We start from the raw sequence: 22,080 nt of genomic DNA, 5'->3' as shown, positions 1-22,080 counted from the left end.
ATTCGACAGCATAATACAAGATTTCGTTGAATCCAAAAATCACAAAAAAGTAATATATTAGATCATAAGATTCTGCAAAATAATTTATTACCGAAAAATATTATACTTACATTTGTATCTTCATAATTTTGTGCAAAATACACTTGTTTTTAAAGCTAAATTATTTTTGTCAACAAACTTTTTTCTCCCTAGTTTTTCGTAGGCCCCTGAATTTCGTAGGCCCTAGGCACGTGCCTAGTGTGCCTATGGGTTAATCCGGCCCTGCCTCGTTGTCCAAGTTAACAGTGAGCATGTTTCTTTTTAAATCATTCATGTCTACACAGTAGAGAGAATTTGATGCCCAAATTGGCATCAAAAAAGTGTTCCAAAATGTTAAACAAATTGATTAAAAATTTCGCAACTAAATTTCATTATACTGGCAACTAGGAAAATTTCTGGTCGATACAATTAAGCGGTAACTGGAATAAGTGAAGATTATTTAGATTATTGGTAAAAGCACAAATGCTGACAAAAATTTCTCATTGGGAATCAGTTGAAGAATTAAATTACTTTGGTGTTTGGCACACTGGAGAAGTAATAAGCCCTACATTTCCATCTAAGCAATTCAAATGCTCGTTAGTTTCACCAAATACTTCCTCAAAGAGGAGTTAGTCTCAGTACTTGGGTCTTTTGAGTTGGACGTTGGACTAGAGATTCAACATAGAGATAAACGTCATTATTTTCGAGAAATGTATAATTTAATACTTTGTTATTTGAAGGTAATTTGTAAGAAAGGTTGGTTTTTTGACATGACATAATTTAATACTTTGTTATTTGAAGGTAATTTCTAATTGTCAGGATGTCGTAAACCGATTGCAAAGCGTGACCGCGTGTAATTTTATATGTACTTTTATAATCACTTCATATTTATTATAGCTGATAATTTTTTTTCTATACCGCAAGTTTGGTTTTTTGTCAAAAACTGTATTTTTCATATTTCTGCTGCATCTTTCATTTCTATAAAACTCAGTTAATACATTTGGATCTTTTTTTTTCTTACAGCATACTATCTCAAAAGTAATAAGACTGGCTAGATATTTAAAAACAATTGGGCAATACATATCAGGCAGAAGAGTTACCATATCTTTCTTCACCAACAGCGAGAAATGATGCTTGATGCCAAGAATGATTCGATGAGTGTTATTCCTCAAAGCCTTACTTCATCAGCAATGAGCCCTGTTATGAGTTCAAAGTAATTTATACCCGCTTCACATTTTCGTCTGTTTTTTTTTTGGTGTATACTGGAGTGTTTCTTATTTTCCGTGTGATCCAGATCACATTTGGTCGTAATATGCTACTTAAAACTAAAGAACGAGACAGGATACCATCTCTGTAAACAACCTGAATATGTCCACACAGAAGTTGCTGAAACTTGGTGCAGAACTTGTTGGCGTAACGTTGATTTTTTTTTTGTCTTGAATCGTGCGAGACAAACAAAAAGTCTTAAGTCTTCAGCAACTGTGAGATCCTGATCATTCCTAAGTTCGAACTAAATCACATTTTGTCCACAAGAGGGTTAAAAATTCTGTTTCATTTGCGTCGGTAATTTAAAATTTATAGTATAGAAAAAGAATTCAGATAAACTATGAGTCAAAGTATCAACGCTGAAATTTAAAAAAAAAAATCAAAATGCAAACAAATTCTGTGAGAATAATTATTCAGGATTACGCAGTAGGCGAGTAAATTCTGCCATAATTCCTATTTTGATATTTCGAAAGAAAAAAAAACATTTCGGCACTTGAAACTTCAAGTTATACTCCTAATTTATCCTAACTATCCATGCATAAAATTAATAATGTAAGTAAAACAGAATTTACCATAAAATGTTTCTCCAGCATTATAGCGTCCTCTTATAAGTCTGCCCAGCATCAAATCCACCCAGTTCTTCCCTCAATCCCAATCCAACGTTCCATCATCTATCAATCCCAACCTAACGTTCCATCCATCAATTCCACCCAACAAGCGCTTCGTACTTAGAAACCGTACAACTTATGTACACTTTCCGTGCGATGGGTGACCATAAAATATTATAGTCTCATTACTTTTGGGGCAGAACACTATATGCATTAATAACGAAACCGGTTTCCGACCATTGCACAATGGTATGTATTACATTAAAACAATTACAAAGAACAAAAGTTAACAGGGCTGCTAGTGAGATACCATTAATTAAAATAATGTCATTTTACTTCTTATTAATATGTAAAATAGCATTTTCAAATTGACAACTACAATAAAACAAAAGTAATAAAATTGAACAGTCTCAGTGCGAAATATGTGGATCGATTTTTGACACATGAATAAAAATAATAACGAGTTTATCTTGAAAAATATTTTCCTTATATTACAGTATTGCAAATAAAACAAATGTTAAGAATTTTAAAAAGTAAATATCTGAACGATTCCGTATGCATCTTGTAGAGGACCAATAACGAACAATGTGATCGTTGTCTAAAATACTAATTGGAAAGAAAGGAAAAACTAAACATTCAGTAACTTTTTTTTTCTCTCTTTTGGCTACTTCAGTTAATTAACCCAACTACATCTTTTTATAGTAAAACAGCAATAAATTTGATTGCAAATATTTTTTTTTTCGAAGAAAAGAACAAGTTTAATAGTACAAACAAAATAACGAAGGGAGAACTTGAAAAAGGAATTTCAAAAATATTAGCGAAGAAAGATGTATTTCTAGTATTCTATTTTAAATTACTTCATCTTTATACTTTTGAAAGGGCAACCCTGTAAACTACCTCAAAATTTATTTTTTGTATTAATATTATTCTAGGTATTTTAAATAGCACATTGTATGTATCCTCAAAAGTCAAATATTAAATATACTCTTTTTATATTGAGTATGCGAGAAAAACTTTTTATAACTATTCAGATTTAAATTTAAGGTATTCGGATGGTTTCGAATTTATTTATTTTTTAAAAAGGATTAGTTAAAATTTTAATTTTATGTTTGGTAAGCAAAGAGGTCTTAAAATTATAAATTTAAAGTTTAAAACTTTGTAAAATAATTTTTAAAATAGGGGCAAGTTTGACCTTAAAAACTACAAATTTTTCATGTCACGCTAACAGCTCTACAACAAATTGTAATGCATAAATTTCAAAATATTTTTTTACAAATCAATAATAATGTGATTACCTATGTTTTGAACTAAAAACAAAGTTTCAAAAAAAATGAAACAGCTTTTAGTTTAAAAAAAAAACGCTAAAATTATACAAAATTTACGTTTAAAATTTCAAAGAATTCTTTAATAAACTTCTTTTTTCTAATGTGTATTAGCGTAAAGAATTTTTTTCAAAATCAGCATTCTCCCGAAAATTTAAGACGTAAAAATATTCTGACAACACAACAATTAAAAATCCGAAATAAAGTCTTTCTTTCTGAAAATGAATTTTCTTTTAAATATATAATTTATTCAAATAAATAAAGAGTCTAATACTCAAAGAAAAACGAAACACATCTTAGTTTCGGTTTCACCAGACAACATACAAAAAAAAAAAAAAATACTCCATTTCCAAAAGTCGGAGATTAAAATTTTAAAGGTTTGGGAAAGCTCTTGAACTAAATTAAAATATGAATAACAAAATAAAATCTTTTTTTTTTTTTTTTTTTTTAAATCCTAATTGCCGATTTTCGCCCAGTCAGATACCTAAAAAGAAAAGTTGATGTCATATTCTTTTTTTTTTATTATTATTATTATTTCCAAAGAGCTGCACAATCGGTCTTGCCGATGAGCAGACCTAGTGCGTTCTCCAGAGGTGGTATCCACTATTTCAGGACCACTACAATGGGTGAGATACCGTTGGTCATGTTAATTTGGACTTCTAGTTTTTGCCACACTAGATGGCAGCACCGACACTCTATTTGATGTTATATTCTAAAATTACCAGTTTATCTAAACAAATTTTAGCTATAAACTACTTTGCGCTTTCAAAAAAGCGGAAAAAATGTGAAGTTGTTTTAAAACAAATTCTAATTAACGAAAAAGATATTTAAGTATTTTAATATCTAAACTATTTTTTTTTATGCTATCTTAAGTGAAAAAGGCAAGGTGAAATTTTTTCTGTATGCAAATGCAAATTTTAGTCTAATTCTTCAGTAAAAACTTCTTAAATACAAAAATTAATTATGTTGCTGTTGCAAATAATATAACGTGACCTAAAAGCCTATTTAATGTCTTCAAAACTTTTATTTAATTCTACTATGAAACCAAGTTGAAAATTGATGGAAGTACAGATTTTATCATTTTCCCTCTAAGAATATTCTGTTCAAAAAAAATAATCCAATGTTATGCATTATATAAAAGTTACATCGAATCTGAAGATTCCTTAAAAAAATGAACATAAGTGAGAAAAAAAACTTAAAAATTGTAATTCAAGCCCAATCAGTCCCAATCACTCATGTTTTAAGGAACTGTACACAAAATCAAACAGACATGAAAACCAAAGGGATACAGAAACTTTGTCTTTACATTCTTCAATTAAAATTCAAATAACATTCATAGATTCGATACTACAGAGTGAAAGCCAACAAAATAAAAAAAAATTAGCAGCCAGCAAAAAAAAAAAAGAAAAAAAAAATACATAACGAATTGACACAGCTGCGGTATCTCCGGGAACATAGCGTTAGCCTCTTGTTTGAGGCGATTCAGGTTCGAATCCCAGCGATGGTTAACGATCCGGCTGGCACAGTGACATCGTAAAATATCCTCAGCGGTATATTTATAGATTAGAATCCCCTGGTTGTTGGCTTAACCATACGAAGTTTTCTTATCTATAACGCACAAATACGGATTAGTTGTTCTCCACGAAGGCTAGTTTGTCCCAATGCTTGTTCCAGGAGTTTCCTTGTCTTCTGGGTTGGGTACAGAAGACGATGCGGTTGAACTTATCGTAATAATCGTTGATAATCGTAAGGTCAAAAATGGGTCGGCTGCTTAACGCCGGATATAAAGAAAAATATATGGACAAGCATTGTTCAGATAATTTAATCAGATTTTAGTGACCCATAGCAGCCCTGTGACATTTAAATACAATTAATAATAATTAATACAAAAAGTACTTATCCATAATATTCCGTTAAGATCTGAGTAGGGCATCCCTGAGAATCAGCTTATATAAGGCTTGCTTTCAAAATAAGTTGAGACTTCGGAAAAATTTCCGGCGCATCTTCGGCAAAATTCCCATCCATACGAATCTAAAATATGCCAAATAAAAATAACGAAAAACATTCAATTTTTTAATTTGTTTGTAATTAGAACTTTGTAACAAAACTCATTAAGGACAAGGCATATATAATTTTCAATTATAAATATCTTACAACACCAACAAAAATATTGTAGTAACCCACTTAAAATAACTTATGCCTTAAAGAAACAAAATTAACAGTCGCAATTGATAACTCGGCAACTAAATTGAATAAATCCAACAATTCAAATTTAACATCGTTAAATCTATAAAATAATTAAAGAAATATATGACTCACAAAATTTCCTAATTAAGGAGCGTTAAAATCTTAAATTTCAAAGCTTCAATTTTCTGACATGAAGAAACAATGCGAGGAGAGAAAAATACGTCAGAAAATGCATGTATGTGTAGAGATTTTTGCTGTCATTGGTTAAAATAGCATTGACGTCACAACGAATAGTTAACTGGCATTAAAAGGTCTTTTTTTTCTTTTCCGAATGAGCATAACAATTCAAGTGATCAAGATTTTTCTTTATTATTATTTAAATCACGTGGTCTTAGAAACTTGCGTTTGTCAAATTTAAAGAAACTGGAAATTTGATACTCCGCAGAATTTTAACTACTATGTTAGACTGTAAAATGATGAATCCGCCACTGGGACTGAAATTAACTTTCCAATTTCAAACAATAAATCTCTGCAATTTATAACCCAATCTATTATACTACATTCAAGTATATAAATTTAAAATTAAAGATTTTAGAAAATATGCGACGTACCTAATCGTTAGCTCAACTTTTATTACATCTTTTTCTTTTTTAAAAGAAAGTCGAACCTGTTACATATATATTTTGATTAAACATTTTTTACAGCAAAGGGATTGGGTAAAAATGATTTCAACAAATTTGGCACTTAGTTATAAGAGTATTTTGAAGGTCTAAAATTAAAATTTCAAGAACAAAGATATAAAATCGGTCCAGTCCTCGTATCATTTTTAAAAAAATTATTACCTATATAGAGTATGTAGTTTGATTTTTGTTTGAATTAAAGTATTATTTCCCGGTTCTCGTAGCACTAAACACAATATTTATCGTAACTTTTAATTTATTTGTTTATTTTTCGATTTGTTTGTTGCCTTGATCACTTTTTCCTACGTATTTATTAACTTGCTTACCTGCATATAATGTTGGAATCTTGCAATCGAAATTTCCTTCACTTTTATACTAGATAGAGTTCTCAAAACTTTGTGCATGACTACAGTCAAAATGTATCACCATCTTATTCCAGAATATCGATCATTATTTGATATTCAGACCACTTTTCGATAGACTTGAGAGCTTAAACCTCATCTGGAACATACAATTTCATTACTACACTAATATTTGCTTTTTAGGTATTGCAGTTATTTTTTAATGCAAAACTCATTTTACACAAGTTCCAAAATTTATACAGTCAAACCCCGCTATAGTGAACTCCCAGATATAGTGAACGAAATGTTCGGTCCCGTGCCTTGTTATACACGTATAATGTTATTCTTTGTGGATATAGTGAACCAAAAAAGTGAGGAAGATGGATATAATGAACTTTTTTCTGTCTTCGACTGATTGTTTTCTTCATTTTTTTTTTGTAACAATTTTGAAATTTCTACTTCAAAATAAATACATATACCAATGTTTAAAATCATCTATAGAGGGGAATGTAGCGATAAGCATTTTTTTCTTGTTTGCTTCTTTTATCTCACTTTCCATTCCTTAAACAAACCAAGCAGATGATCCACCTGTAAGGTGTCAGTGGGATCAATATGCATTTTCTGTCAGAGGGAATGAGTAATTATTCATTATGGTCAAAGGGTTGAACACACTAATATGTGTTGATAAGGCCCTCATTTCAACTCCTTTTTGCTCTCAATTCAGTTAAAAAAAAGTCTGCAAACAAGAGTCTCATATTTAACTATGGCGACCAGTAAATAATGAAAATTGGGCATTATCAGAAATATTAAAAATGGATGTAATCAAGTTGATATTTGCAGACAATATAAATTATCCAAATCTGCAGTTTGTAACATATGGAAAAATAGGTAATTAATATTTATGTTCATGAAAAAAATTTAAATGTCAGAAAAAAGTTGAAAAAAGCAGATCACAAGGATGTTGAAGAAGCATTACTGAAGTGGTTCAATATTCGAAGAAGCCGCAATCTTCCAGTATCTGGACAAATGTCGATGAATTTCCTAAGTGACTTTATGAGACTACTTTTATGTGCTTGATCGAATGGCAAATTAGTCAGGTTTAAAAAGCGGAATAACAGAAATTCAGGAAAAATTATCTGAGAGTCAGGAAGTGTTTCCTTATCAGTTGTTGAGGATTGCTCACCAGCTAAAAATTATTAATTTTTTTTCACACACAAGACGAAAAGTAATGAAAAATAACACATTTTTTAATACTACATAATATTTTTCAGTCATTTATTTGAATAATGTGTAATAAAAGGAAGGAGTTTGGGAACCATTAGTTAAATTGCCTGCGTAACGAATATAGTAAATCCCCGGTTATAGTGAACCAAAATTTCGGTCCCTTGAAGGTTCACTATAGCGGGGTTTGACTGTACTTATTTTATTTACGGTCCTAAAATTGCATCGTAAAGTCACAGCTCTTATATTTTAAGCACAAATTGGGCATCATTTGGCTTGGAAATTAATGCCTCAAAACAGTTACATTAGTTGATTTTGGCGACGGTCATATTTAAGAATGATCTGAGGACAATTCAGCTTAACTACCACAATTTATATCCAAAGACAGATGGTAGTAGTAATCACCATACTCGAGTTGGGTACTGATTCACTGTATTGATTCGGTGATTCGAATCACCAACTTGAAATTGATTCGAGTCAATAAGTGATTCGAATCAGTAATTTGAATCACCAAGGTGAACTAATACCATTGATTCGAATCACTTAGATGTTTCGTTTTGCTAAACTCTACTCCATACTACTTACAAACCGCCCAAACTTGTGTTGACTTCTTTTAAATTTTTTAAACCCCCGGGGACAAAACATATGGGAAGTATATTCCAAAGAACTAAGACAAGATCAGAGATGGGGCAGCAAGACCAGACAACTGGCCTTTAACACGAGGAATTGAACCCAAGTCTAAGACGGGGTAAGCTAGTAACTCAACGATTATTTCTTTTTATTTTCCGTTTTCATTTTAATGGAAACCATATTCCAGCTTTTTCATTTTCAGTTTATGCATGCATTAAAATCAAATTAAGAACTTATACTAGATGCGACTCTAGAACGGTGAATTCAACTATCAGACGTTAAAAACTCCATTTTAAGACTAATTCTGATAAAACGATATAGAAAAAATATTTCATTCACTAAATATTTTTTAAATATTTAAAAGTCTTTCGTTAATTTATATGTTTTTAAAAATGCCAAATAAATTTATTCATTTAGTCTCGGGGTTCCACCAAATGAAGGTCGATTATTTAGGGTTCCACAGTCGAAAAAATTGGGAACTGCTGGATTAGAAAACGGCCTTCGATCAGCAAAAAAAAAAAAAAAATTATGTAACAAATGCAATTACAATTTCAGAGAATCAAAACCTTTAATAACTTATTAAAAAAAAACAGTATTGCTTTGCATTATTGAAACCTAAAAATGTGAATACATTAATATGGAGAGAGAAGTAACTAAATTGACTGATTAGTTCTTAACTTATTTCAGTCTCCGATTTCTAAAACTTCGTTTTGAAAAAACAGAATTCGAATATGACTTGCATATGCCAAATGGAGTCAGCTTATAATTGCTGGAACCTAAAATTGAAATTTTTAAAACAATTATCGCATTCTCTTAAAACCTAACAATTTCAAATTAAATTTCATTTCTTCAATGAGAAACTTCTATATTCATTAATTGCGTGCTTAAACAACTGCATTTAATAATCTTCAACGTTAAAACTTAAAACAGAGCACTAAAACAAAGGTATAATATTTGAGTTGCATTTTTGATTTTGATAAAAATGAGTTTAACATTTATTTAAAATCATTATATCTATAAATATTTTTTAGAGCGAAACAGTGCAAAAACTAATTCAATTGAATAAATCCTAAATTTAACTTCATCGTCATAAATAAAAAATCTTATTTCTTTTTAAACTTAGAAAATAAAATGTTCAAGTTTACAAATCTTCAATTTCAACGAAACACGCGTAAGATTTGTTACCTGATTTTTTTTAATTTTAAATTTAACATCGTTAAATCTATCAAATGATTAAAGAAACATAGAACTCACCAAATATCCTTATTAAAGAGTGTTAAACTTTAAAATCTTAAATTTCGAAACTTCGATTTTCTAATATGAAAAATCAACGCGATGAGAGGGTAAATACGTCAGAAAATGCATGTGTATGTATAAGATTTTTGCTGTCATTGGTTAAAATAGCAGTGACGTCACAACGAAAAAAGTTTTTTGTTTTCTTTTTCCGAATGAGCATAATTCAATTGAGCGAGATTTTTTTTTTTATTATTATTATTTAAAGCACGTGGTCTTAGAAACTTGCATTTGACAATTTTAAAGAAACTGGAACTTTGGTACTCGGCAAAATTTTAATTAGGTTAGACCGTAAAATGATAAATCCGCCACGGGGTCTGAAATTAACTTTCCAATTTCAAACAATAAATCTCAGCAATTTATAACCCAATGTAAATCTATTATACTACATTCAAGTATATTAATTTAAAATTAAAGATTTATATGCGACTTACCTAATCGTTAGCTTAACTTTTATTAGATCTTTTTTTTAAGAAAGTCGAACCTGTTACCTACATATTTTGATTAACCATTTTTTACAGCAAAGGGATTGCATGAAGATGATTTAAACAAATTTGGCATAGTTTATAAGAGTATTTTGAAGGTCTAAAGTTAAAATTTCAAGAACATAGATATATTTTGATTTTTGTTTGAATGAAAGTAGTATTTTCCGGCTCTCGCAGCACTAAACTCTACATTTATCGTAACTTTATTATTTATTTGTTTCTTGCCTTGATCACTTTTTCCCTTCGTATTTATTAACTCGCTTTCCAGCATGTAATGTTGGAATCTTGCGATCGAAATTTCCATCACTTTTATACTAGCTAGAGTTCTCAAAATTTTGTGCATGATGACAATGCAAGTTCTAATCGTTTCATGATGACTACACACAAATTGTGTCGCCATTTTATTCCCAAATATCGTTAGTAGAAATTTTAACCACTTTTCGATAGACTAGAGAGCTCAAACTTCATCTGAAACATATAATTTCACTATTTAACTAATTAAATATTTTGCTTTTTAGGTATTACTTATTTGCTTTTTAGGTATTTTAATACAAAACTTATTTTGAACACGTTCCAAAATTTATACTTATTTTGTTTACAGTCCTAAAATTGCATCGTAAATTCGGAGCTCTTATATTTTAAGCACAAATTGGACATCATTTGGCTTGAAAATAAATGCCTCAAAAGAGCTATACCAATGGGTTATTGGCGACGGACTAGGATTCATATTTAATGATTTGAGGACATTCAGCTTGACTAAAACAATTTATATCCAAAGGCAGATGGTAGTAGTAACCACCACACTGGAGTTTGGCACTGATTCAATGATTCGAATTATTCACTGATTCGAATCAGTTATTTAAATCACCAAGGTGAACTAATTCTACTGATTCGAATCACCTAGATGCTTCATTTTCCCAAACTCTACTCCATACTACTTTACCAACAGCCCAAACATTTAGAAAGAAAAAAAATATTATTTTTGGCTTTATTCCATTTTATTTATTTTGGAAATTCAGCCTATTGTAACATTTAAAACTTTCAATTTGACACACTGAGTTTTACATGTCTGTCATAAAGTCAGAAGTTTTTATCCAAGTACAGTAAAATAATTAAAGATTTTTTCTCCCAAATATGAAAAAAAAGAATTTTTTTAATCGATACTAAAATAAGAAATGTGAAAGAAACAAAAATACTGTAAAGGAAACATAAATTAATTATCTGACGGAAACTATTTTTAAAAACTACATTTAAAGTTTTTTGTTCATTTTGATTAAAATCAATGCAAAAATTGAATTAACACATTTTATTTGAAAATTTCGAATATTTACTTTTGTTTACAAAATGTGGTTTAATACGACAAAAAATATATTGTATTTGCAGAAAAATGACCAAAAAGAAATAGAATTTCAAGAATAGAAGAAAATGCGATTTTTACTTTTTTCTAAGCTACATATTTCAAAGTTAACTCAAAAATGCGAAAAAAATATTTTTGAAAAACTTCAATTTACCTAAAAAGTAAATTATACAAACACTACCAGAACTTTCAAACAATGGCATTTGTGAAATGACAAATAAAAATTACTTTCCGAACTATTAATTGCAGGTATATGCACATTTCTTACAGAAATTTTTGCACTTTTTCTTTATTTATAATTTAGGATCAGTTCAAACAATATTTGAAAATTCAAAATTTGTAAACAAATTCAATTTAATTTAAAGTTAAATAAATGCGGTAAATGTTAACGATATAAAAACCCAATCTGAATAAATTGATTTTTAGCTTTAAAAACAAATCAAACAATATTTAAAATCAGTTAATTTACCTCGTCTTACGAAGAATGCTAAACCTTTAACACTGCGTAGTTGTGCCTAGATTTATAAAGTGACGAATTCGAAAGAATTTAAAATCTAAGTCACTTAAACAAAACATTAAAACCTAAACAAAAGGGAATAATAAAAAGTTAACGAATCTTATCTTTAATAAAGACAACCGATTTAATTGTTTTCTTGACTTAAACCTGAAGAAAAGTTGAAATAATGAAATAGATTGTTGCGTCATTAAAACGCTTATGTCAAATTCAAATAATTATATGAACCGTATGAGCTCGCCAATTGGCGGCATAATTGGCTCCCGATTTGAAAAAAATTATTTTTTTATTTATTGAATTCGTCTACTTAAAAGGTTACAATTTTCTAATCCCCCCTCATCAGCAAGTTGAATTGTTAAGCGAGAGGATTAATTTAATTGACTTTTTGAATTTAAAAAAAATGGTACTTCTTCTTCATTATAGATATAAACCTAGCTTGCACTCTATATAACTTACTAAACATTGCTAGGAATGCAATTAGATAATAGATTAGATATTCGATATTTTAATACTTACTGACGATAGATCAGAAGAAACATCAGTGTTTGGAGTATCGGGCCATACATTTACATTTTCCCGGTATACCCTACACTGATGTTTTTTTAAGGTTAAGTGCCACTGCCCGGTATACACCAAGTATCGGGCAAATATATACCGGGCAATGGCACTTGACCTTAAAAAAACATCAGTGTAGGGTATACCGGGCAGTGGCACTTAACCTTAAAAAAACATCAGTGTAGGGTATACCGAGCCACTTAAGGTTAAGTGCCACTGTCCGATATACATTTGCCCGGTATACCGTACACTGATGTTTTTCTAAGGTTAAGTGCCACTGCTCGGTATACATTTGCCATTTGCTGACGTGCCATTCAAAACAAGAGTCGTGGAATGCTTACTGCAGGTGTTGCGCTCCTCCATGACAATGCTTGTCCACATACGGCACGACGCACAGCAGCTGTTTTGACGGAATTTGGCTGGGAGTTGCTTGATCATCCACCCTACTGCCCTGATTTTGCTCCCAGCAATTTTAACGTTTTCTTGCACATCAAGAAATTCCTGTCCTCCAGTGAGCGTTTTGACAACGACCAAGAACTGAAGACGTCTGTCACACGCTGGCTCCATTCACAGGCGGCAGCGTCCTACGACAGAGGGATACAAAAGTTGATCCCACGATACGACAAGTGTCTCAATTCTGGTGGTGGCTATGTTGAAAAACAGCTGAAACATTGCTGTATTTGTTGCCAATAAATATGTTCCTGACACTGTGAGTTCTTTTTTTTTTTTATAAATTAGGGAAACTTATTTTCTGGGTGCTCCTCGTATATTTTAATAACTCAACAAAACTTAAGATTATTACATCCGCTATCCCATTACATAATTTCTATTCAAATCTTCTCTCAATTATTATTATTTATATATTCATTTTTTTTTTGTTTTTACTTAATTTGCCATCAGTACTTAGTTTGGATTCATCAAAGATAAAAGGTCACTTATAAAAAGCGAAAGATATTTTAAATTATTGACTTAATAATCGTCTGCTTCAAGAAGCTTTTTGGGTATCTTTGTTCCATGTAAACTCGTGGCTGTTGGTGAAAGCAGCTGTTCTAAAGAGCAGATGAAATAAATTTTGTTCTGTTTTTTTAAAAAGATAAAAAGGGATGGGATTACTCATACTTAGGTAATGCACCCTTTTTCTGGAATGTAAAGTTAGGTTTTTCAAAACAAGATCATTTGTTTAATTTAAAATTTGAATTTTAACACTCCTTAGAAGAAAAAAAAGTCCCTTTAGAAATTTGCTCCTTTTGTTTTTTAAAGGAATTGCATGTCTCTGAAGGTGAAATATTTTTATTTTAAGATTACAGAAAAATAATTTATTTAAGTTGCATTAACTACATTAATGTCTAGTAATAAAACATAATCTTATTTTACAAATTTATAGTTACTCTTTTTAATCAGCCATTTTTAACAGTATACTTACTAATTTTATCTGGATAAAATATTAGTTAATAGATGTTTTGAATTCAGAAGTTAAATCAAAACTAAACAGAGAATAAATAATAATTACAGAACGAATAACTCTGCAGATGATAAGAAAGAAATAAAATCCTTCCCTTTTTAACAGGGGTGATTGTGAGCCCAAATCAAAATTCCGGAAAATTTCTTGAGTTAAAAAAAAAAGAAGTTTAAATTGAAAAATTAGAAAGAAATTTAAACAAGGTTTTTTTCCTTTTTCTCAATATTTCTTAGTTTACTTAAAATATATTTAAAATTTGACACATACCTATACCATTTACACATACCTATGATGACCTGGAGAAGTAATTAAAATTTACAAATATGTCTTTCTTTCTTGAGTTTATGATTATAATAACTATTTACTGATAAAAAAAATTTTTATTAGTCATGAATATAAGCTTATAAAGTATCTGGCTTTCCCTTACAAACAAATAAAACAAACTGTTTTTAAAGTTCCACCTTTGAAAATTTGATTTCCGGAAACTTCTGTGATCAATGACTTTTTGAAACGTTTGAACCTTCGATTTCCGGAAGTTTCCGAATCACTGTTAGAGAAAAAACCGGATTTTTTCCGGAGCATAATCAGCTCTGAATATAATAAATATCGCCAAAAAAAATAATTTTTTCATATTAAACTCTTTTAAAGTTAATGCTTTTATGAGAGAAATTCATTGCCATACTATCATTTATACTTAAGGGAGAATTAAAAGGGTATGAACATTCATAATTCAATCTAAACTATTCCTTATCAATCCAAATGTTAGAATTAAATTAAAGAATGGAGTGAAAAATGTTTTAGTGTTCCTATAATTTCAATTTCAAACATTTTTTTTTTCTTTTTTATAGTGATAAGGGTTATGTTTATTCAACATTTTTTCCCCTAGGGTAGCTTATTTTTAGTCTTTTAAAATTTATATTTATTAATGTAGTACACACCTTACATATGAAACCGTAAAACTAAAATTGTGTTTGCAAAATACTGTTATGAGCACGGCTCGAAAATTAAATCGCCCGACGTAAGAATGACATGCATTTTTTACCCGTACATACCCGGCCAAAAATGTAAATATTCAGTGATATCGTAAAATACCGATTGTTCCTTCAGTCAAATTTAGAAGAAATCCTTGGAAACTTCAAATCAAGGGCTTCGAATGAAATTAAACAATAAAATCGATTCTATTCCATGGGACCTAAATATTATTGAATTTAATTATCTAAATAAGAATTTATTAAACATTATAATTTTTTATTCTCTAGTAATGCTTTTTATTTTTAAAAAAAAATTTACATTTTTAGTTACATAATCCAAAAGCAACATTTAGTGTCTTGTGTTAAAATTTTTATTTGTATTTGACAATTTTTTAAATAATTTGAATCTAATGCGCATAAATATCAGTTGTCCTAACTGTCTGAAAATCAGAATGTCTTTTTTATATTTATTTCTAAATAAATACTTTCGTTTTAAATTGCCTTTACCATAAATCACACTCCATAGATTCTAAAGCTTGTTTTTATCGAAGGCCGTCACAGCGACAGTAATAGGCATCAGGAGTACATAAACTTGATCCTTCATAAGTATGTGCACAACTAACCTCAAGGCAGCAGGAATTGCAACTTTCATGTGACGCAATTTCTCACTGGACACGGCAACTTCAAGGCATATTTGAGAAGATTCGTCTTAAGTTCCAGTGATTTGTGTGATTGCAATATTGGAGGAACACAAAACATCAAGCATTTCATTGTAAAATGTTCACATTTTGAGAAAAATAGAAAAAACTTAATAATTGCCTTAAAGTCGCTCAATATTAAATTTCCTCCCCCCTCTTCGCACTTTTGTGGGAACTTTTCTGCAAATTCATTGATTCAGTTTTTCATGCAAATTTATAAATCACTTCGTTTTGTGTACTATTTCAATTTTTCTCATCCTTTTTGTAAATGTTTTTATTTTATTTTTATTTTTCTTTTCTAAATTTTACATGCCCTTTTAGTATTCTTTTAGCCTTTATGTATTTCTGTTTAAATATCCTACATTGTTTGCTACCATACTTACGTCTGTAAGCCTCGTGTTGTACTTTTTCAGTGGTGCACGAGGAATCATTTTGTTCGTGAATAAAAAAATAAAAATAAATAAATTTTAAAAAAAAGGCAGCATGAGCACATCTCAGATTGTGTGACGGAATTAAATACAAACAAGTTAATGATAATGGAGCCGGGTGACCAAGGGCGCAAACATTTGTAGTATGTACCAGAAACTTTATCAGAGTACTAATGCTGTAGTTTAAATAGGGCTTTTTTTTATTACCCAACATAGAATCAAAAAATAAATCTGAGGAACCAATTATGAATTAATACATAAATATTTTTATTCTTGATGAAAGAGTCTGCTTGAAGAAACAAATTATGAAGCAATCATGGGGTTCCGAAGCAACATGGGCCTGGGCGGAGCCTAATTTACTCAAATGCAAAAAGTTTGACACTAATTCTACAAAGCACTGTTTTGTAGTTTTCATTAGTCATTCAAGCAATGAAAATGTATTCATTCAGAGTGGTCACATTGGAATTAAGAAAAAAAAGAGGCAACAGGACAATGTCAGGAATTAAGTTGAACAGTTAACATAAATCCATTTACAAATAGATAGATAAAAATTCCCTGCTGTGCCATCAGTTTGCATTAAAAATAGCTTTACCAACAACTCTGCATGCAATTATTTTTCGTCTGTAAATAAGTATTAACAAATTTAGCATTACAAAGGTAAACATATGTAGTGGAGGAAGGAAGTATCTGGTTAAAGTGTACCCACTTTTATTTCAATGAAATATCATTTTCCAATTTTGTTAGTTTTGCGAGTATAAGAGAAAAAAACAATTTTTTCTTTTTAATTTTTATGTGCTACAAAAATCTTACCTTTTTCAGAAGTCTTAAAGATAACTTTTTGTTACAAAAAAAAGTTTGTATTGTATTTTGAAAATTGATTTACCTAAATTGAGGAACAGATTATAGAAGATTAATATGCTATAACTATTTTTAGTTTTTAAAAAAGGAAATAAATTTGACCACTTTGACAAATAAATGCAATAATTCAGATAATAATTACTTCAAGTTAAGTTAAGCAGTCTAGTTGATTTTCAAAATTAAAAATTTCTGATTTCATAAAAAATCTAATCAGCAGTCCACTGTATTTCCAAAAATGTTAGAAGAAAAATTTAGTTGCTAAAACAAGTGTTAGTTTTTTGTTTAAAAACTTCTATCAAATAACTATAAAAATCAGGTTAATTTTTAAACAAGATTTTAATAGTCCTTTTCTAATTTAATTCAACTTTTAGTGAATTTCAAGTGTTTTAATTTTACTAAAGAACATGAATAACTTAAACTACAACTTACATCTAGCATTCTAGTCAATAAATGCAAATGAACTTTCCAACAAAATAAAAAACCAAGTTAAAGAGGCAGAAATGTTAATGAAAAAAATTTTTATTTTACTTTCAACAAAATTATGAAAGAATCTAGTCATTCTAGCAAGAAATTACAAAATTTTCAGATGGAATGAAAAAAAAGTCAAGATTAATTTGGTTAGGTTCGTTACAATTTATAAAGATATTGTAGTATAAGAGAAAAGTTATCAGATAGATGCTTACAGATATATAATTTCACAATTTATGATCACATAATTTCATTGAAAAAAAAATCAAATTATTTTATTTTGTTTTTTGGTGCTTACATACAAATACAGTCATATGAAAAACACAAGTAAACGATATGACATATATTATTTAAGAGACACTGGAAGTGCTTGCACATCAAAAGTACCAAGTGAAATAACAGATTGACTAATCCCTTTCAATCGTAGAATTTTAAAAAAAAAATCACATGTTGAGCGATACAAACATTTAAATAATTTTTCCTTTTCAAAACAGTTGTAGAATCATGCGATTTCCTTATGACTGCCAATTACAATTAAGAAAATGATATATAGGTATATAAAAAAAGGAACTTCTCTACATGTTTCACATGTAAATATTAATCAGCATAAAAAGCAAATATAAAGATGCTCTACAAGCACTTCCCAGATATTTCTGTAATTTTAAGATGTTTACACTGAGCATCCCAGTCTGGCATCTTTTTTTGAAAAAAATAAACAGAAGCAATGGAAGAGGGATCGTTTTAAAGTGCCGAGAAGACACTTCATAAGTTGCTCCTCCGGTACCATAAAGATCGCTGATACACAAGCAAGTGTCCTATTTACCTTTTCTGAAATGATCCTCAATTGCTTCTTGACTGGCCTCTTCAAAGTCACAAGCTTGGACATATTTGTATACACCAACTAGAGCTTCCTTCAAAGCATCGTAACTACTAGAGCATAACATCTTTTGTTTGACCTTGGCACTTTCAGGACACCTAAAACAAAATTGTCAGAATTTAGTAAAAAATATTAGGCAAAGTAATAAATTTTTTAATTTTATAACAAGACAATGACTAGAGCAGAAAAATTACAGAGATACTGATCTTTTCACCTTAACTAAAGCTGGATGAATTTCAAGTAGAATGCACATGTTACATACTAGGGGCTGAATGAGACCCCTTGTGATTTGAGGGCCCCTTACTTTCAAGGAAGATAAACCTTTTCAAGAAGTTTTTTTAAATTGTAAATAGATACAAGATTATGCTCAACAATTGCTGCCACTAAATTAGATATGCAACATAATTATTTGGTATTTAGCCTATACTGCTCTACGCAGAATATTCATTTCGGACGAATAGTGGAAACAAAATCACTCACATTTTGAAAAATTTCAATTGACAAATTTTAAACACAACTTAGTCATGCATCACTTTTCATGTGTTACGCATTAGTAAACTTAAATAATTCTTAAATTTATAATATTTTATTTAAAAAATTGCCAGAAATTAATTTTTATTTGCATAATATTCTATTAATTAATTTTATGAATAAATATAAATTGATCAACTATTCATTTACAAAAAAAAAAAAAATTATCATTTAATATCAATAAGAATGTGCACAGGATGTTTGCATAAGTAGAAATATTTTCTTAGAATACTACATTTGGAATTTCAACTTAGGGAAACTTAGTTCGTTTCGAAGTCTTTCTTTCTCTTTTATTCCCCCAGGAAGGGTTTACAGATCCCTGGTTTTCATTAGCAAGATATTTTAAACTAGGAGGCTTCGCCCCCTGCTCGCTGGCGCTCGCCAACCCCCGGAACTGCTTTCGCAGTTCATTTCGAATTACTTCGCCATCCGATTCTCACTTTGCTCGCGCATTGGATACGTTCTTAACGTCTAGCTTTTGTATACTTTTTTGAACACTGAAGTTCCGAAAACTTTTCACTGTAGAAAATTCTAAACCTGTGAATTTCAATATTAATTTGAAATTGCAAACAGTTCACATATTTTTCTTAATCACACTATTCTAAATTTCAGTTATTGAGAAAAGTAAATTTTGTAAGTTTTGTTTTAAAGTCTTTCCCACCAGAGGGCTAAAACCATGTGTTGTAAAACAATATGAAATAGTACTGAACGCCAGATGTAAAGCATCGGCTTCGATGAAGATAATTTTGTGAGAATTCACCCGATTAGACATATGATATGCTCACTACGTGCTCTTGCGCGCCGAAGCCTATCAATTAAAACGTATTAGCGTTTTATATGATATAGATCAGCCATATGATGCTCACTACGTGCTTTTGCGCGCCGAATCCAATCAATTAAAAATGAAAACTGTTGCCAGCGCGAGAAAAGAAATATCATCGGTTTTATTGATACATACGTACGTATTAGCGTTTTATATAATATAGATTGTTGCTCAATTTGACCTTCTCTGAAAGGTTAAAGTTCCTTGCCCTACACAACATTTAGTTACAGGGATGCCAAATTTGTAATTTTTGGAGATCAAAGGTTATTTTTGACAGTCTCAAACTTAAATTCTCAAGTCTCGATTGAGTCTCAAATCAAATTTCTCAACTTTTTAAAATCAATATATTTAACTAAAAAAATAAACTTCATGCATTTATTAAATCAATATAATTTTCATGGGTAAGTTGTTCATAAACATGTGTAAATCACATTTAATTGAATATGTAAATAACTGTTTCAGATATATTGAAATATGATGCATGTATATTTTTAGTGTTACTTTAATTAGATTAGAAAAATGTTCCAAATTAGATAAAAATTTAAATAGGTTAGAAAATTCCTTAGAAACAGCAATTTAAATTAAAAAAAATTCAGTATCTAGACAGAGACAAGGATACATATACACATAGGGAATTTTATGGATTTTTATAATTATCAAAATAGATAAACTGCAACATTTTCCAGTTATGATTGACATTAAACATACCTGAAATGTTATGTATTATGTTTACTCATAATTTCGAATATTAATAGGTATTTAATTCATCAAAGATAGTTAAAAGATTTTTTTAATTAGTTTAAGAAGAGAGATTTGAATGAAAATAAATTGAACATTTTAGAACAAAAAAAGTTTTGAACCGATTTCTATAAATGAGGTTCACTTCTTTATTTATTAGTAATATTTATTTAAATATTCAAGTAATTATCTATACAAAAAATCTATTTCAATAGGGATTTTTTTTAAGGAAACTTACTATATTTTAGGGAATTTTCTAAAATATACAAAAACCTGGAGAATTTTTATTAAACCTGTAGACCAGGAGAAACTGGCAAAATCCAGTAGAGTTGGCAGCTATGTATAATTAATTGAGCATTTCAAAAATGTAAAATACTGAAAAAGATACCACTATAAAAGGTAGTCAAGTGTCAAAGTAATTGAAAAAGAATCAGGTATATTTTGAAAAATAATAGGCATAATTGAAAAAATATAAGAATAAGGTACATTTTGTAATTTAATTTTTAAAAAAAATGTATCTCTGAAGGAAATTATATAGAGTTTTTATCACTTAGACAACTTACTGTCTCCAAGCTTGCTGAATGATAACAGTTGATTTTTCAATAGACATTCCTTTGCTAGAATTATTTCTATTATGCTGGATGCAAACCCAGGATTTCTTACGTCTTGAATCTCACTATTATTCTCATGCAGTCCTTTCAAACATCTTATGTCCTTGTTTTCATTTTCACTCTTCAGAAAAGAATATTTTTCTGAAATTTCTTTGCTCTCAGAACCAATCAGTCTGTTGAAAAGGGGAAGACTGAAGAAAAAGCTAAGTAAATAAGCAGAATACAACAAAGACAGGCACTCATAGTTAATATCATACCAGCCAACATTGGAGAAATAAAATAATGGAGACTTTACTAGCGATATATTTTAGGCTACAAGTAAAGTTTTGAAACAACATGCAAGTCAAAAAGAGAAATTCAAAATTGGAAACAATATAAGCACTTACATTTAGGGAAGTAAAAACTATGTTTATAAATCTAAAGAAGATTTTTTAAAATTATTATTTATAATGGCTTAAACTATTTTTAAATCGTTGTTAAACAGATGACCCAATTTTGGGTTTAAGGCTACTAATGTTGCACTCCGTAGACTTGTAGTTTTGAACCCAATCCAGAGTACAAGGGAACTTCTGGATCAATCAAGTATTGGGAGAAATTTGCCTTCAAGGCGGACTTTTTTATGGAACTTACCCGCATTTGCGTAAAATAGAGAGGAAAATCACGAAAACGTCCCAAGGTTAGCCCTGACCTTGAGGAGTACTTAAACTATTAACACTAAACATATTGCAGTAACTGGCAATAACACTATCAGTTGAGTATTTTTGCCATCAGCAGATATTTTACGGATTTTGTTTTAAAGATTTCAGCAACAAGTACAGAAAAATTTGAGAATACACAGGTAAACAGGAGATAGTCGTAAAATACAGGAGTCTTCGTTAAAAAACAAGAGATTTGGCGGGTGCATAATATTATAAGAGTTAGCAAGCATGTTTGACTACTACACTACAACTTGATTCGAATTGCAATTTTAAATAATTTTAGTTGAAATTACTAAGAGTATTACACAGACATTCATTTATATATAGAGAGAATTTCTTTTTCTAATGATATTAATTATCAGAATCAGACCATAGCTAATGAAATTTAAAATAACTTTTATGTTTGGAAAAATGAGTACTTACATAATATTTACTCGTTTAAT

General features: G+C 29.7%; 2 protein-coding genes and 1 long non-coding RNA gene across 8 annotated transcripts in view; 1 reads left to right on the top strand and 2 right to left on the bottom strand.

Moving 5' to 3' along the window:
• LOC107440777 (mitochondrial potassium channel ATP-binding subunit) overlaps nt 1-22,080 on the top strand; it is a 546,992-nt gene that overhangs the window by 318,504 nt on the left and 206,408 nt on the right. The gene's annotated exons all lie outside the window — the stretch shown is intronic.
• Nucleotides 1-22,080, bottom strand: part of LOC147806797 (uncharacterized) — a 494,278-nt gene that overhangs the window by 266,675 nt on the left and 205,523 nt on the right. The gene's annotated exons all lie outside the window — the stretch shown is intronic.
• The window catches only part of LOC147806801 (cofilin/actin-depolymerizing factor homolog), a 35,635-nt gene continuing 30,949 nt past the window's right edge, over nt 17,395-22,080 (bottom strand). Inside the window, exons 5-6 of one of the 2 annotated variants that reach the window (XM_087167234.1) lie at nt 20,892-21,130; nt 17,395-18,334 (exon numbers count right to left, since the gene is read on the bottom strand). In XM_087167234.1, coding sequence (XP_087023360.1) covers nt 18,175-18,334; nt 20,892-20,938 — 207 coding nt within the window. In that variant the 5' untranslated portion in view covers nt 20,939-21,130 and the 3' untranslated portion in view covers nt 17,395-18,174. The remainder of the gene's footprint in view (nt 18,335-20,891; nt 21,131-22,080) is intronic. The other variant, XM_087167235.1, reaches the window with a different exon arrangement.

This window comes from Parasteatoda tepidariorum, chromosome 7 (genome assembly GCF_982258835.1).
Source record: "Parasteatoda tepidariorum strain Cologne lab strain chromosome 7, Ptep-v5.0, whole genome shotgun sequence".
Classification (NCBI taxonomy): domain Eukaryota; kingdom Metazoa; phylum Arthropoda; class Arachnida; order Araneae; family Theridiidae; genus Parasteatoda; species Parasteatoda tepidariorum.
The sequence above is the reverse complement of the archived record's forward strand: the minus strand, read 5'-3'. Positions and strand labels throughout refer to the sequence as shown.